The sequence below is a fragment of the Elephantulus edwardii genome, unplaced genomic scaffold (genome assembly GCF_000299155.1).
Source record: "Elephantulus edwardii isolate Elephantulus edwardi_28Jun2011 unplaced genomic scaffold, EleEdw1.0 scaffold00034, whole genome shotgun sequence".
NCBI lineage: Eukaryota > Metazoa > Chordata > Mammalia > Macroscelidea > Macroscelididae > Elephantulus > Elephantulus edwardii.
Genome location: NW_006399784.1, coordinates 16,307,400 through 16,320,218, shown reverse-complemented (window position 1 = coordinate 16,320,218; position 12,819 = coordinate 16,307,400). Strand labels below are relative to the sequence as shown.

The 12,819-nt window shown below is 39.5% G+C and overlaps 1 protein-coding gene across 1 annotated transcript in view; it reads right to left on the bottom strand.

The window, feature by feature from the left end:
• Positions 1 to 12,819, bottom strand: part of DCHS2 (dachsous cadherin-related 2) — a 393,558-nt gene that overhangs the window by 102,324 nt on the left and 278,415 nt on the right. The window contains exons 11-12 of the mRNA XM_006884496.1: positions 7,897 to 8,031; positions 6,594 to 6,803 (exon numbers count right to left, since the gene is read on the bottom strand). Of these exons, the coding sequence (XP_006884558.1) occupies positions 6,594 to 6,803; positions 7,897 to 8,031 (345 nt within the window). The remainder of the gene's footprint in view (positions 1 to 6,593; positions 6,804 to 7,896; positions 8,032 to 12,819) is intronic.

The following is a 12,819-nucleotide window of genomic DNA, read 5'->3' as shown; positions in this document are numbered from 1 at the left end:
AGCTCCTTGCCACTAGGCCACCAGAGCTCCCCGGGAGTGAATAATTTCAAAGCGATGTATGATAGGGTCTTACGGTTATCACAAGAGTCCACAATTAAGGTTGCATAGTGGAATGTACTTGGGGCGGTGGGAGGGGTGCAGGGGGATTGTGTACCAGGGAAGGAGTGTTTCTTTTACTTTTAAAAGAGAGGAACAAACTGGGATGGGTGGGAGGGCTGGGAGGGGGGAGAAGTGCAGCAATGAATGAATGGAAATCCAAAATCTCTGTAAATGCTCATTAAAATTATTTTTAAAAAATTAAAGAAATAATGAAAGGGGAAAAGAGTCCATCAGAACTACCTAATTTCAAATTACGTTAAATGTATAATTTAGATTAAAAATTTAAATAATCTACCAAAAAAAAGAGTTCAAAATTAGGAGAAGAGACAGGTCAACACCTGGAAAATCAAATGTATAAGGGCTTGGGGAGCACAGACAAAGGTCACTGAACACTTCTATGTTATGATAGTTAAGAAAATGCTTCTTGTTGTTGTTGTTATGTGCCATCGAGTTGCTTGTGACTCACAGAGACCCTATGTACAAGAGCCCTAAACCCTGTTCTGTCCTATTCCAATCTTACTGTCTCCGACACACCTACCCCCATTACCCCAGTCACTGAATCAATCCACCTCATCGAGGGTTTTTCTCTCCTGCACTTTCCCTCCATCCTCCCAAGCATGACATCTTTCTCCAAGGACAGGTCTCTCCTTGCAACATGTCCAAATTATGTCATACGAACATTCAGAATTTTTGCCTCCAAAGAGCAGCCTCTCTACGATGAACCCGTTTATTTTCTTAGCAGTCCATGGTATATTCAATACTCTTCTCCAACACCAAAACTCAAAGGCATCAATTCTCCTTCTATCATCCCTAGTCACTGTCCAGCTCTCTGATGCATAGCAAGTGATTGCAAAGACCATGGCCTGTATTAGATGCACCTTAATGTCCAGAGTGACACCATTGCTCTTTAGTACTTTAGAGTGGTCCCTAACAGCAAATTTTCCCATTGCAATATTTCTTTTAATTTCCTGGCTGCTGGTGCTAAGAGTGTTGACTGTGGAGCCAAGCAAATTAAAGCAAGGAAATGCTTAGGGAAAAAATAAATTTTTTTTAAAAAACCCCAACTACTCTAAAGGGAAGGAAGCCAGGATACAAATTTCAGAGTTTTCCACACGATAGGGTGGAGCCTTGAGAAGTCCCAGGAAAAAGAGAAATTAACCATCTGCAAATGTTCTGGTGTGGCTAGTGCACAAAGTCCCTTTGGCTTTTGTGTGCAGAGGGTAGAAAAGGGTGGGAAAATGTCCCATATTCATGGCAAAAATTCTGTAATTTCTCTTGAAATTTATGGGAAGTTCCTGAAGGATTTTTCACAACAAAGTGTCATTAATAAAATTTCTGTTTTATAAACAACACAACAATAAATTCAAAGCTTGATTTGATGTTAGGAGACAATTACACAGGTTTACTTGAGCAATGAGGAGATTCTGAAATAATGCGCAAAAATAAAATGACATATTACAAAGACATGAAAAGGGAACATAATGTCTTTATATAATGGGGTCGGATTCATGATTCTCATGTAGGACAAGGATTAGAGAGTGTTTAGACCACCTGTCATTACCATGGATATGTTTCTGTTGTTGCTGCTGCTGCTGTCCAATGTCATCTAGTCAACTGACTCATAGTGACCCATGAACAAGGGATCTGAATCTTGCCCTATTCTGGTCTATCCTCACCATCTCCATTATGCTCAAGGCCATTTTTACAGTCATTGTGTCAATTCATCTTGTTGGATGGAGGTCTTCCTTTCATACATTGAACCTCCACCTAGACCATTACGATGTCCTTTTGCAAAGACTGACCCATCCTGGCAATATGTCCAAAGTATATGAGACAAAGTTTGACCACCCTTGCCTGTAAGGTGCACTCTGCTCCTTAGAGGACTTGCTTTAAGACTACTTCTTTGACAGTCCGTAGGATATTCAGTACCACAACTCAAAGACATTGATTCTTCTGTCATTCTTATTCACTGTCCAGTTGACAGACACATAGGAAGTAACTGAAAATACCAAAGCTTGGATCACGTATATCTTAGTTTTTAAACTGATGTCTTTCTTCTTTAGGACTTTGGAGAGGTCCTTAACAGCAGATTTCTCCAAGACAACTCATCTTTGAATTTCTTGAGTTCTGTTGTCAAAAGTGCTGATCGTGGATCCAAGTAAGATGAAATTAAATTATTGACAACTTCAATCTTTTCTCAGCCTACTACAATGCCAGCTATTAGTCCAGTTGTAAGAATTATTACTTTCTTGAAGTTAAGTTGTATCGCTATTGAACACTATGGTCTTTGATCTGCACCACACATTTCAAGTTTACCTTGCTTTCAGTAAGCAAGATTGTACTATCTGCATAATTCAGGGTTTTGGTGAGTTTCCCTCTGATATGGATGCCACATTCTTTTTCATACAGTCTAGCTTCTCAAAAGATTTGCTCAGCATACAGACGAAATAGGTATGGACAAAGGATGTAATCCTGACACAAAACCCTTTCTTGATTTTAAACCATTCCCTTGTTCCTTTTGCACATCAACTTCTTGGCCTAGGCAGAGGTTTTACAAGAGTACAGTTAAGTGTTTGGGGATTCCCATTCTTCTCAATGTTGTCAAGAGATAGAATTGTTACCTGGCTGGTGTCTCTCTCCCCCTTTCCTGCCTTGCTACTCCTGTACACAGTGCTAAAAGCAAACTTTCTCAGAGAAATTAGTATGGGAAGCAAACAGTACATTTGACAGGAGTGAAAAAGGGGGGTTACACCAGAAAGAAAACATTCTCTAGGAACCCAAGCTCACAGGTGTTTAAGTGGGCCTAGACCAGTCTCGGGGGCCTGGGAGCCAATACAAGCAGTGACAACTTGAACATTGTTCTCTTTTTCCTTGCAGCATGCCAGAAGATTTGGGTCCTCTCCTGACTTTCCAAGGGGATTCCTCCCCTCTTTTTTTCTTTCTTTTTATCTTCCTTTCTTTTGTACCATATATCTCTATTTGTACATTTCAAATGCTATCCATAATTTGTTATGATCTACGTTGTCAATTTATTTGCATAATCAATAAAAACAAATAAACTTCTTTCTGGTATTCTCTGCGTTCAGCCAAGATCCAGCTGACATCAGCAATGATATCTCTTGTGCCCTGGCCTCTTCTGAATCCAGCTTACATTTCTGTCAGTTCTCTGTTGATGATAATGTTCTAGATATTTTTAAATAATTTTAATAAGATTTTACCTGCATGTACTATTAATGATATTAGAGAGCCCTTGAGGCTAAAGGAACTTCCTCCAAGGAAGATTTGAGATGGGGAATTTTTAAGGCAGACATTTTCCAAAAGTTTAGTTTGTGTATCTTATATATACTGTTCTGCATGAGATCACATTTGAAATTACGTAGGTTTAGTTTTTGGAATTTTTTTAATTATTTTATATTGATTTGCTTACAAAGTTTGTATAAATTATATTTCACAATATTCTTCATTCACATTGTGTTTCATATAACCATTCTCATACATTATGTTTTATAAACTTAATGATCATTGGTCCATGCCCACCATCACCCTGTCTTTTTGGGTCCCCACTGGATCTTTCCCATTTTCTTTACCCTCCACCCCCCGTCCACCCACCAGATTGTCCAACCCTGTGATCTTGTCCCTATGCATCCTCACCCTTCTGTTCTCATTCCCTCTTGCTTGGAGTCCTATAAATGTTCTACTAAGTATCCTGTATTTACAATAATGGTCTTCTGCAGTATTTGTCCTTAAGAGACTGAGTTAGTTTACACAGCATAATGCTTTCTAGTCTCTCTCAAGTTGTGTAGTACTTTTGGACATAGTTGTTGCCGAGTGCTGCATAGTATTCTGTTGTGTGAATATACCACAATTTCTCAACCCATTTGGTTGTGGTTGGACCTTTAGGCTGCTTTCATATTCTTTCAATGGTGAATAATGCTGCTACGAGCACTGGTGTACAACTCTCCTTTTGTGTCTCAGTTCTAATTTCCTTGGAATATATTCCTAGTAGTAGAATAGCTGGGTTATATGGAGTTTCAACGTTCAGCTTTTTAAGGAAATGCCAAGCTGTCTTCCAGAGTGGTTTTACCATTTTACAATCCCCCCCAACAGTGCATGAGAGTTCTCACCTCTCTACATCCTGTCCAACATTAATTACTTGCAGCTCTGCTAAACATTTCCACTGCTACTTGGGTGAAATGATATCTCATTGAGGTTTTGATTTGCATCTCTCTGATTGGCAGTGATTTTGAGCATTTTTTCATGTGTCTGTTGGCCATCTGAATGTCTTCCTCTGTGAAAAATCTTTTCATGTCTTTTGCCCATTTTCTAATTTGGGCATCTTGCCCATTTTGTAAATCTTTTCTTCTGGAGGCCCAGTAGTATTCTATAAACTTTTGTAACGAGACCCTTGTCTGACGTGGTATTGCCAAATCTTTTCCCCCAGTCAATAGGAGTTTTTTCACCCTATTGGAAAAAGTTTATGATGCTCACAGGGATTTAATCTTTAGAAAGTCCTATTCATCAATGTTATCCTCTCCAGATTGTGCATTTCTGACTGTATTTTCCAGCCTCTTTATATCACAGAATAGGCCTTAAAGGCTTGGTCCCAGTTTGTCTCTTATGAACTTTATGGTTTGGGACTTTACTCCCAGATCTCTGATTTTTGTGTATGGTGTGATATTTGGATCCTGTTTCAGCTTTCTACAGGTAGCAGACCAGTTTTTGTTTTGTTTTGGTTCTTTGTTTTATTTAAAAACCATAGGGTTGTACTTCTATATAAAGTCTGTACATTTAACAATGTAAAATACTGACAAGTAAAAAAAAACAAACCCAAAATTAAGTAAAAATGCAGAATCTTTGATTCAATGCTCTAGTCTTTTCAAAGAGAAAAAGAAATAATGTACAGATTTAGAATTTTGGAGTTGTTGGCGTGCCTCTCTTGATTTGGCTTTTTAGCTGGCTGCCTGTATGTCCACAGTGATGGAGCTGAGCTGTTGGGGCGGCTGCTGCTGCCATAGCCATCTGAAGCTGCAAGAATCTCAACTGCAGCTGCCTGGGACTGCAGAAAGCTCCCCAGTCCACCAAGGTTGATAACAGCAGCCTGGTGAGCAGCTAAGGCCTGTTCTTGACCAGCTGGACCGCGCTCAGGACCCTGCACCCCCGGCTACATGCGGCTGGAAGCTATGGGCTGCTGAGGTGACCACGGAGTGAATGGAAAGAGCTGCTGCAGCTGTGGACTATTAAAGATGAGTGAGCCACTGGAAAGATGGAGAGATTTAAGGGCATAAGACTTAACCTATTTTCTTTAAACCAAACAGAACACCTGCTTGCAAAGCTTGATAGTACACCTGGCAGTGCCCTGGGTAGCAGACATCCTGAGGGAAGAAGACCACTTAGATTTATTCCTGCAGAAGTTGTGGCATCAGTGTACAGCCCAACATGGAGTTTGAACCACTCATCAAAGCCTGGGCTCCACAAATGGAGCCCACTGCCTTGATGGAGTTAAGCCAGCAGAATATGCCATGACTTGGGTGGCGGAGGTTCCTGGAGTTACAGATGTTACCATGGTGGAAAGAGGAATGGTTATTGCAGGCTCCCCAGAATTAAATGTTGCAAATTTCCATACTATGCCACTATAGTCACTGACTGTTGCTTATAATTATAACCTGTGGCTATAATTACATTTAGGAATGGATTTTCTTCATGGTAATGTACAGTATGTTTGAAATCAATCTCTTTTGACATATTAAAAAAAAAGCAGAGATGGGGGAAGACTGACACCAATATTCACGAAGATCAACTAGAAAAGCAAGAAATAGAAGCTGAAAAGAGCCAAGGACCTTTCCAGAGATTTAACAGTAAAAGAAAAGCTTCCTCTGATTCAGGAAAGCTAGTGCCCTGAACGTGGACTCCCAAATGTGAGAAAATAATTTGTCTATTTAAGTGTTCACTTTTAATATTTCTGTTATAGCAATCACTAGATATCTAAGAGCAGATTTCTAGGAAATTTAGAAGAGATCAGTTCAGGGTAACTATGAAAAGAAAGTAGATATGAACATTCATAACCCCAGTTAGATCTTTGTGAGTTTGTATGTCATAGACAATGCAGATGATACCAAATACAGAATAACACTAGATATATGTTAGGATGTATCGGTGGTTCAGAGGTAGAATTCTCATCTATCACACAGACTTGAGTATGATTCCTGGTCAATGCACCTCACATACAACCAGTACTCACCAGCCAGGGAGGTCTATGTGCTGTAGTGATGTTGAACTAGTCTATCTTACTATAAAACCTCTACTTCTAAAACCCAGCAAATAGAGATTCGGTGGATCACAATGGTCTGCAGCATAACTAACCATGATGACAAAGCAGATTTGGGCAGAGTTTTTGCCCCAGTGTGCATGGGATGTCCATGAGTTAGGAATCAAGTCCAGTAGTTAAAAACTGTGATAGCTATAGAGGAGGGATATTTAAAAATGAAAATATTTACCAATAATGTGATATTTGATAGCTCCATTATTGCCAACGTCCATATCAAAGGCCAAAACTGTATAGATGACTTCTGGCTCTCGGTTTTCTTGAACTTCAGTGTGGTACTGTGAGGTAGTAAACACTGGTGCGTGGTCATTTTCATCTTCAACAGTGCAGAGAATGGTTGTAGTGCTTGACAACGAAGGCATGCCCCCATCTCGCACAAGGACTGGCATAAAAACACAGATGACATGGATTGAGTCCATTAATTTACACCTAGAATATACTGGTCTAACATCCTCAAATATCACCAAACTTATATATCATCCAGCTGGAAGTAACTCATTGCTGACCCTCTAGTCAGTCTTCAGTGAGTGCTCAGAAAGTGAGTGTTCACCTTCCTCCCTTGGAGCAACTGGTGGATTTAAACCACCTGCCTTTGGGTTGGCAGCACAATGCCTTACTCGCTAGGCCACCAGATCTCCCAGTCATTATATTAATCAAGTTTTACTTTAAGAGTAAATAACACCCAGTACCTTACATATAGTTATTTGTGGTTTTAAGAAAAGGATGTGAAAGATAAAGTTTTACTTAAGGTCCCTTGAGATGTACAGAGAAATTTCAAAACATGATTACTATTGTTGACTTAACATAGAAAAGTCTAATCATTTTCTTGTCTTTTTGCCGTTTTTCTAATAGGAAGTATAAAATTATTTGTACTGCTAGGCAAAAAACTGACAATATGCACAGTATTAACCCACACCTAGCAGACAGAGCTCAAGCAGTCTCCAAGATAAACTTACTTGGAGAATATCAGTTACCGGCAAGAACTCAAGCTAAGAAAAGAGTAAGTGACTAGAAATTATTTGCTGACTTATCTCATGGAAGAGATAAGATATATTTAAGTAAGACCTGTAAACTATTCTAAGTTAGTTAAAAAAAAAACAAATAAAAAAGAAAACCCTACAGCAAAGATACTTGGACTTATTTTTCCTACTATTGACTTTCATACAGCAATAACTGAAATATACAGACCATTAGCTGGAAGCAGGAATGGCATCCACTTCATAAACAACACGCCTCTAGAGACTCTATGAACTTAGAGAAATGACAGTTCTAGAAAGGCTTCAGGTCTTTTGTTAATAGGGTCGCTATGAGTCATGTTCAACTCGATGGCAATCAAATAGAACAACAACAACTTAGTCATACAGAATGGGTCAATTCCAACTTGACAGGGCACAACAATAACTTAAAGTAAAAAATTACTCAGCCTCCTGTTGTCATTTTTGTTTTGTTTTCAGTGTAGTCAAAGGATTTTTTACCTCTGAAAGTGAAGACATCCTGAAGTTCTCTGTCTAGTGTGGTGGCTGTCATGACCTCTCCCGTGTCAGGACTGATCTTGAACAACCCAGAGGAAGCACCCGGCATGATTTCATACTGAAGCTTGGAATTGATTCCTTTACAAAAATATAAGAAGAAACTTAGCATATTCTTTTGAAATATGTTTGTCCAGCTTCTTATTCCTATCTCTACGAATATATTAAGACACAGATGAAAGAGGCAAGATGTAGGGGGAAAAAAAGTCAAATTAAGGGAAAAACAAAACACAACATATACACTCAAAACTCAACAACTTTTTCTTTTTTTTCTTTTTTTTTTACTATTCATGCCAAAACAAAAGCCTCATGGGCTGAAATGCTTGATTTTCAAAAGTTTTATGAGACTTCCCCACAGTAAATGCTTAAGATTTTTTTCCTCCAGTAAAAAATTTCTTATGAGTGTGACAGTCTACAACATATTCCTAATTACTCCTTATAACACCTTAGATTCGGAACTAATAACATAATTGTAATCTCACAGGGCATATGATAATTTCTGTAGACCAAAGGATCAGGCAACGTTTCATTCTTTGGAACACTTACAACAATATTACAGCAACAACTCTCTTTAAAAATTAGTGCTGAGTTGTAATATTCTGTTTATTCTCAACTTCTGGAAGCTAGCACACAGTTACTTATCTGAGTACTTTCCCCCCACCTCGTTTTGTTTCCCACCTCATATTCGGAAGTAAGGGTGAGGCTAGTTCAGAACCAGGCAGTGTTTTGTCCTATTGTTCACAGGGTCATTGTGTGAACCAACTCAGCCGCACCTAACATCCTTCAGTCTCCATTCGGCAGTGAGACATGAAAGACCATATCACTATGCATTTTAAACTAATTCTTCCCATATTACTGTGGTTTCATTGCTCTCCTGAGAAAAGTGTCACATCACTTCCAGCACTGGTTATAAAGAACAATCGCACCACTAGCTTAACTGAGTTTATCCCATGCCATTGCAGTTCACTTGCATTTTAGACAAGTTCCTGCCAATAATTTGTCTAACTTCTTTATCTAACTTATAAGTTTCTAGCTACAGCTATATTACTCTGAATATGAGGTTATTCTTTAATAAAATATGAAATATCATTCTTTAGACATTAACAACAATAAAAATCAATTCGATGTCCCTACTTGGACCAAGAGGCAGTCGTCAGAACAGAGCAGGGCAACACTGCATGGTTCAGAATTGGGAAGGGTCTACGCCAGGGATGTGTCCTATCTCCATACCCTTTCAACCTGTATGCAGAGCAAATTATTCGAGAGGCTGAGCTCTATGAGGAGAAGCGTGGCGTTAGGATTGGTGGATGATCTCTCAACAATCTGCGTTATGCAGATGACACAACTTTGCTCAGTGAAACTGAGGAGGACCTCATGCACTTACTGCAGAGGGTCAAGGACTGCAGCCTTCAGTATGGACTGAGGCTCAATGTCAAGAAGACTAAAATTCTCACCACTGGACCAATCGGTAGCATCAGGATGGATGGTGAAGAAGAGATTGAGATTGTTCACAGCTTCAGTTTGCTCGGCTCCACGGTCAACACTCTTGGCACCAGTAGCCAAGAAATCAAAAAACGTATTGCAATGGGAAAGTCTGTGGTTAGGGACCTCTCTAAAGTACTCAAGAGCAATGGTGTCTCTCTGGAGACTAAGGTGCACCTGATACAGGCCATGGTTTTTGCAATCACTTGTTATGCATCAGAGAGTTGGACAATGACTAGGGAGGATAGAAGGAGAATTGACTCCTTTGAGGTCTGGTGCTGAAGAAGAGTATTGAATGTACCATGGACTGCCAAGAAAACAAACAGATTCATCCTAGAGAGGGTTAAACCAGGCTGCTCCTTGGAGGCAAGGATTCTGGGGCTTCGCCTGACATACTTTGGACATGTTGTAAGGAGAGACAGGTCTTTAGAGAGGGACATCATGCTGGGTAGAGTGGAGGGACAGCGCAGGAGGGGAAGGCCCTCTATGAGGTGGATTGATTCAGTGACTGGGGTAATCGGGATGGGTGTGTCAGAGGCAATGAGATTGGCACAAGATAGAGCACGGTTTAGGGCTATTGTACTACTCGACGGCACATAACAATAACAACAACATTTTTCTAGTCATAAAAGTCTTTCATCCTACTGTAGTCTGGAAGATTTAATAGAGGGCAGAATACTGGACAGATGGGAATGTAATTCTGGTTTTTCTATTGCTTTTGTTATTAGTGCTTTAGAGGTCAGACCAACCCATAACTGACCCTCCAGCAGGTTTTCAAAGGCATTTATTTGCTCTGGAGATTACCCATCCTTCTCTGCTGGAGCACTGATAGATTTGAAACATATGCCTTCAGGACTGCATCACAGCTTCTTGTCATTAGGCTACCAAGGCCCCTATTATGAGAAAATTCTGTATATTTCTCTTTATGCCACTGAAAGAAAAAGAACCTTTGTGATAAGTACAGTCATTTTAGGGAGTTCTCTTGGCATAATAAATACTGGAAGAGATCCATATTCATTCCCATTCAAAAAAAAGTTATCTGACAGAATGTGGAAATTATCAAACAATGTTATTAATATCACATGCAAGCAAGATTCTGCTGAAAATTATTCAAACATGACTGGGACAGCACATCAACAGATAACTGTCATAAGTGCTGGCTGGGTTTAGAAGAGGCTGTGGTACTAGGGATATTACAGTTAATGTTAGATGGACCTTAGATAAAAGCAGACAGTACCAGAGGAATGCCTATCTGTGTTTCATTGATTGTGCAAAAGCATTTGATTGTGTGGATCACAACAAACTGTGGCTGACTCTGAGAAGAATGAGAGTCTCCAAACACTTGATTGTGCTTATGCGAAACCTATACTTGGACCAGGAGGCAGTCATCAGAACAGAGCAAAAAAGCACTGAAAGGTTCAAAATCAGGACAGGTCTACATCATGGATGCATCCCATCTTCATACCATTTTAACCTATATGCAGGACAGATCAACTGGAGACTGAACTTCATAAGGAATATGTCATCAGGATTGGAGGAAGACAATAACTTGTGGTATGCAAATAACACAGCTTTGCTTGCTGAAACTGAGGAGGGCCTGAAGCAGTTGCTTCATAAGGTCCATGGCTGCAGCTTTCAATATAGATTGAAGCTCAACATCAAGAAAACAAAGATTCTTACCACTGGGCTGACTGGCAGCATCATGATAGATGGAGAAGAGATTGAAGTTGTTAAAGTTACAGCTTGTTTGGCTCTACAATCAACACTCTTGGTACCAGCAGCCAGGAAATCAAAAGGCAAATTACACTGGGAAAATTTTCTGTCAAGAGATCTCTCCAGAGTACTAAAGAACAATGATGTCAGTTTAGAGACTAAGGTGCACCTAATCCAAGGCATATGGTCTTTGCAATTCTTTGCTATGCATCAAAGAGCTAGACAATGACTATGAATAGTAGAAGAAGAATAGATGTCTTTGAAGGATTTTGAAGCACTGTCTCACATAATTTGGCTATGTTACAAGAAGGGACCAATCTTTGGAGAAGAACATCATGCTTGGAAAGGTGGAGGGACAGTAAAGAAAGAGGAATATCCTGGATGAGATGGATTGACTCAGAGACTAGGGTAACAGAGGTAGGTGTGTCAGCGACAATGAAATTGGATCAAGATAGAGGAGGGTTCAGAGTTGTTGTACATAGGATTGCTATGAATTGGAGTAGATTCAACAGCACATAATAACAATACTGCTTTAGTCCATAGGGAATTGTGCTGCCAACCCAAGGGTCACACCTTTCTGGAAGTTTAAATTCACCTACAACTCCTTGGGAGAAAGATGGAAAATCTCCTCCCACACTATATACATCTTCAGAAACCTAATGGAGAGATAGCAATGGGTTGATTCTGAATTTTTGGTAATGAAAGAGTGAGTGGGCATTTTAATGGCCTTGAGGAAAAAAATCTAATACAAAAGGATCAGTATACCTTTTATGATAAGATCAGGGTTCCAAAAGACATGTCATTCTACTACTAAGCATATTTTAAGTTAATAATTAGTGTGCTTTTATTGATCATAAAATTATCACACATTATCTTCTACTGTCAAGACAGAATTTCTAAATATCCTAGATTGTTATGTTTATAATTCCTTTTGGTGTCTAAGTAGATTATGAAAATAGGAACAATATCATCTTACATTGATGAGACTATTTCTCAAATATCTGGTGACAGTATAAAGTGCCATGTACAGTATTTTGTGTAAAAGATATAACAGTAAATAAAAATAAATCCTTTTCCATAACAGACCTTACATAGTGAACCCTTAAGACGTTACTGGAGAACTTATTGTAACTCATGGGGATCCCAAGTGTGACAGACTAGAAGTGTTCCACAGGCTTTTCTCGGCTGGAACCTTTACAGAATTTCATTTAACCTAGATTCACAATGAACGTCCGTGAAAGCTACTGTCATGGTTATATACCTTTAAGTCTGTTCCAAGAGTTTCTCTCTATGGTATATAGATACAAACCAACCCCAGGTACAACTGAATGAAACAAGGTCTGGAGCTCCACCAGCCACACAACTGCTGTTGTGCTTGAACTCCTTGTTGCCGCCCCTCTGTCAGTCCCTCTCTCTCGGAGTCTTCTTTTTCACGGAAACTCTTAATTAAGTATAATGTTCTTCTCCAGGGATTGATCTTTCTTGGTTGACTAAGTCATTGTTCAACTTTCATATGAATAGGAGTTGTTGTTGTTGTTACATGCCATCGAGTTGCTTGCAACTCACAGCGACTCTATGTCCAACAGCTCTGAACCCTGCTCTATCCTGAGCCAACTTTATTGTCTCTGACACACCTATCCCCCTTACTCCAGTCACTGAGTCAATCCATCTCAC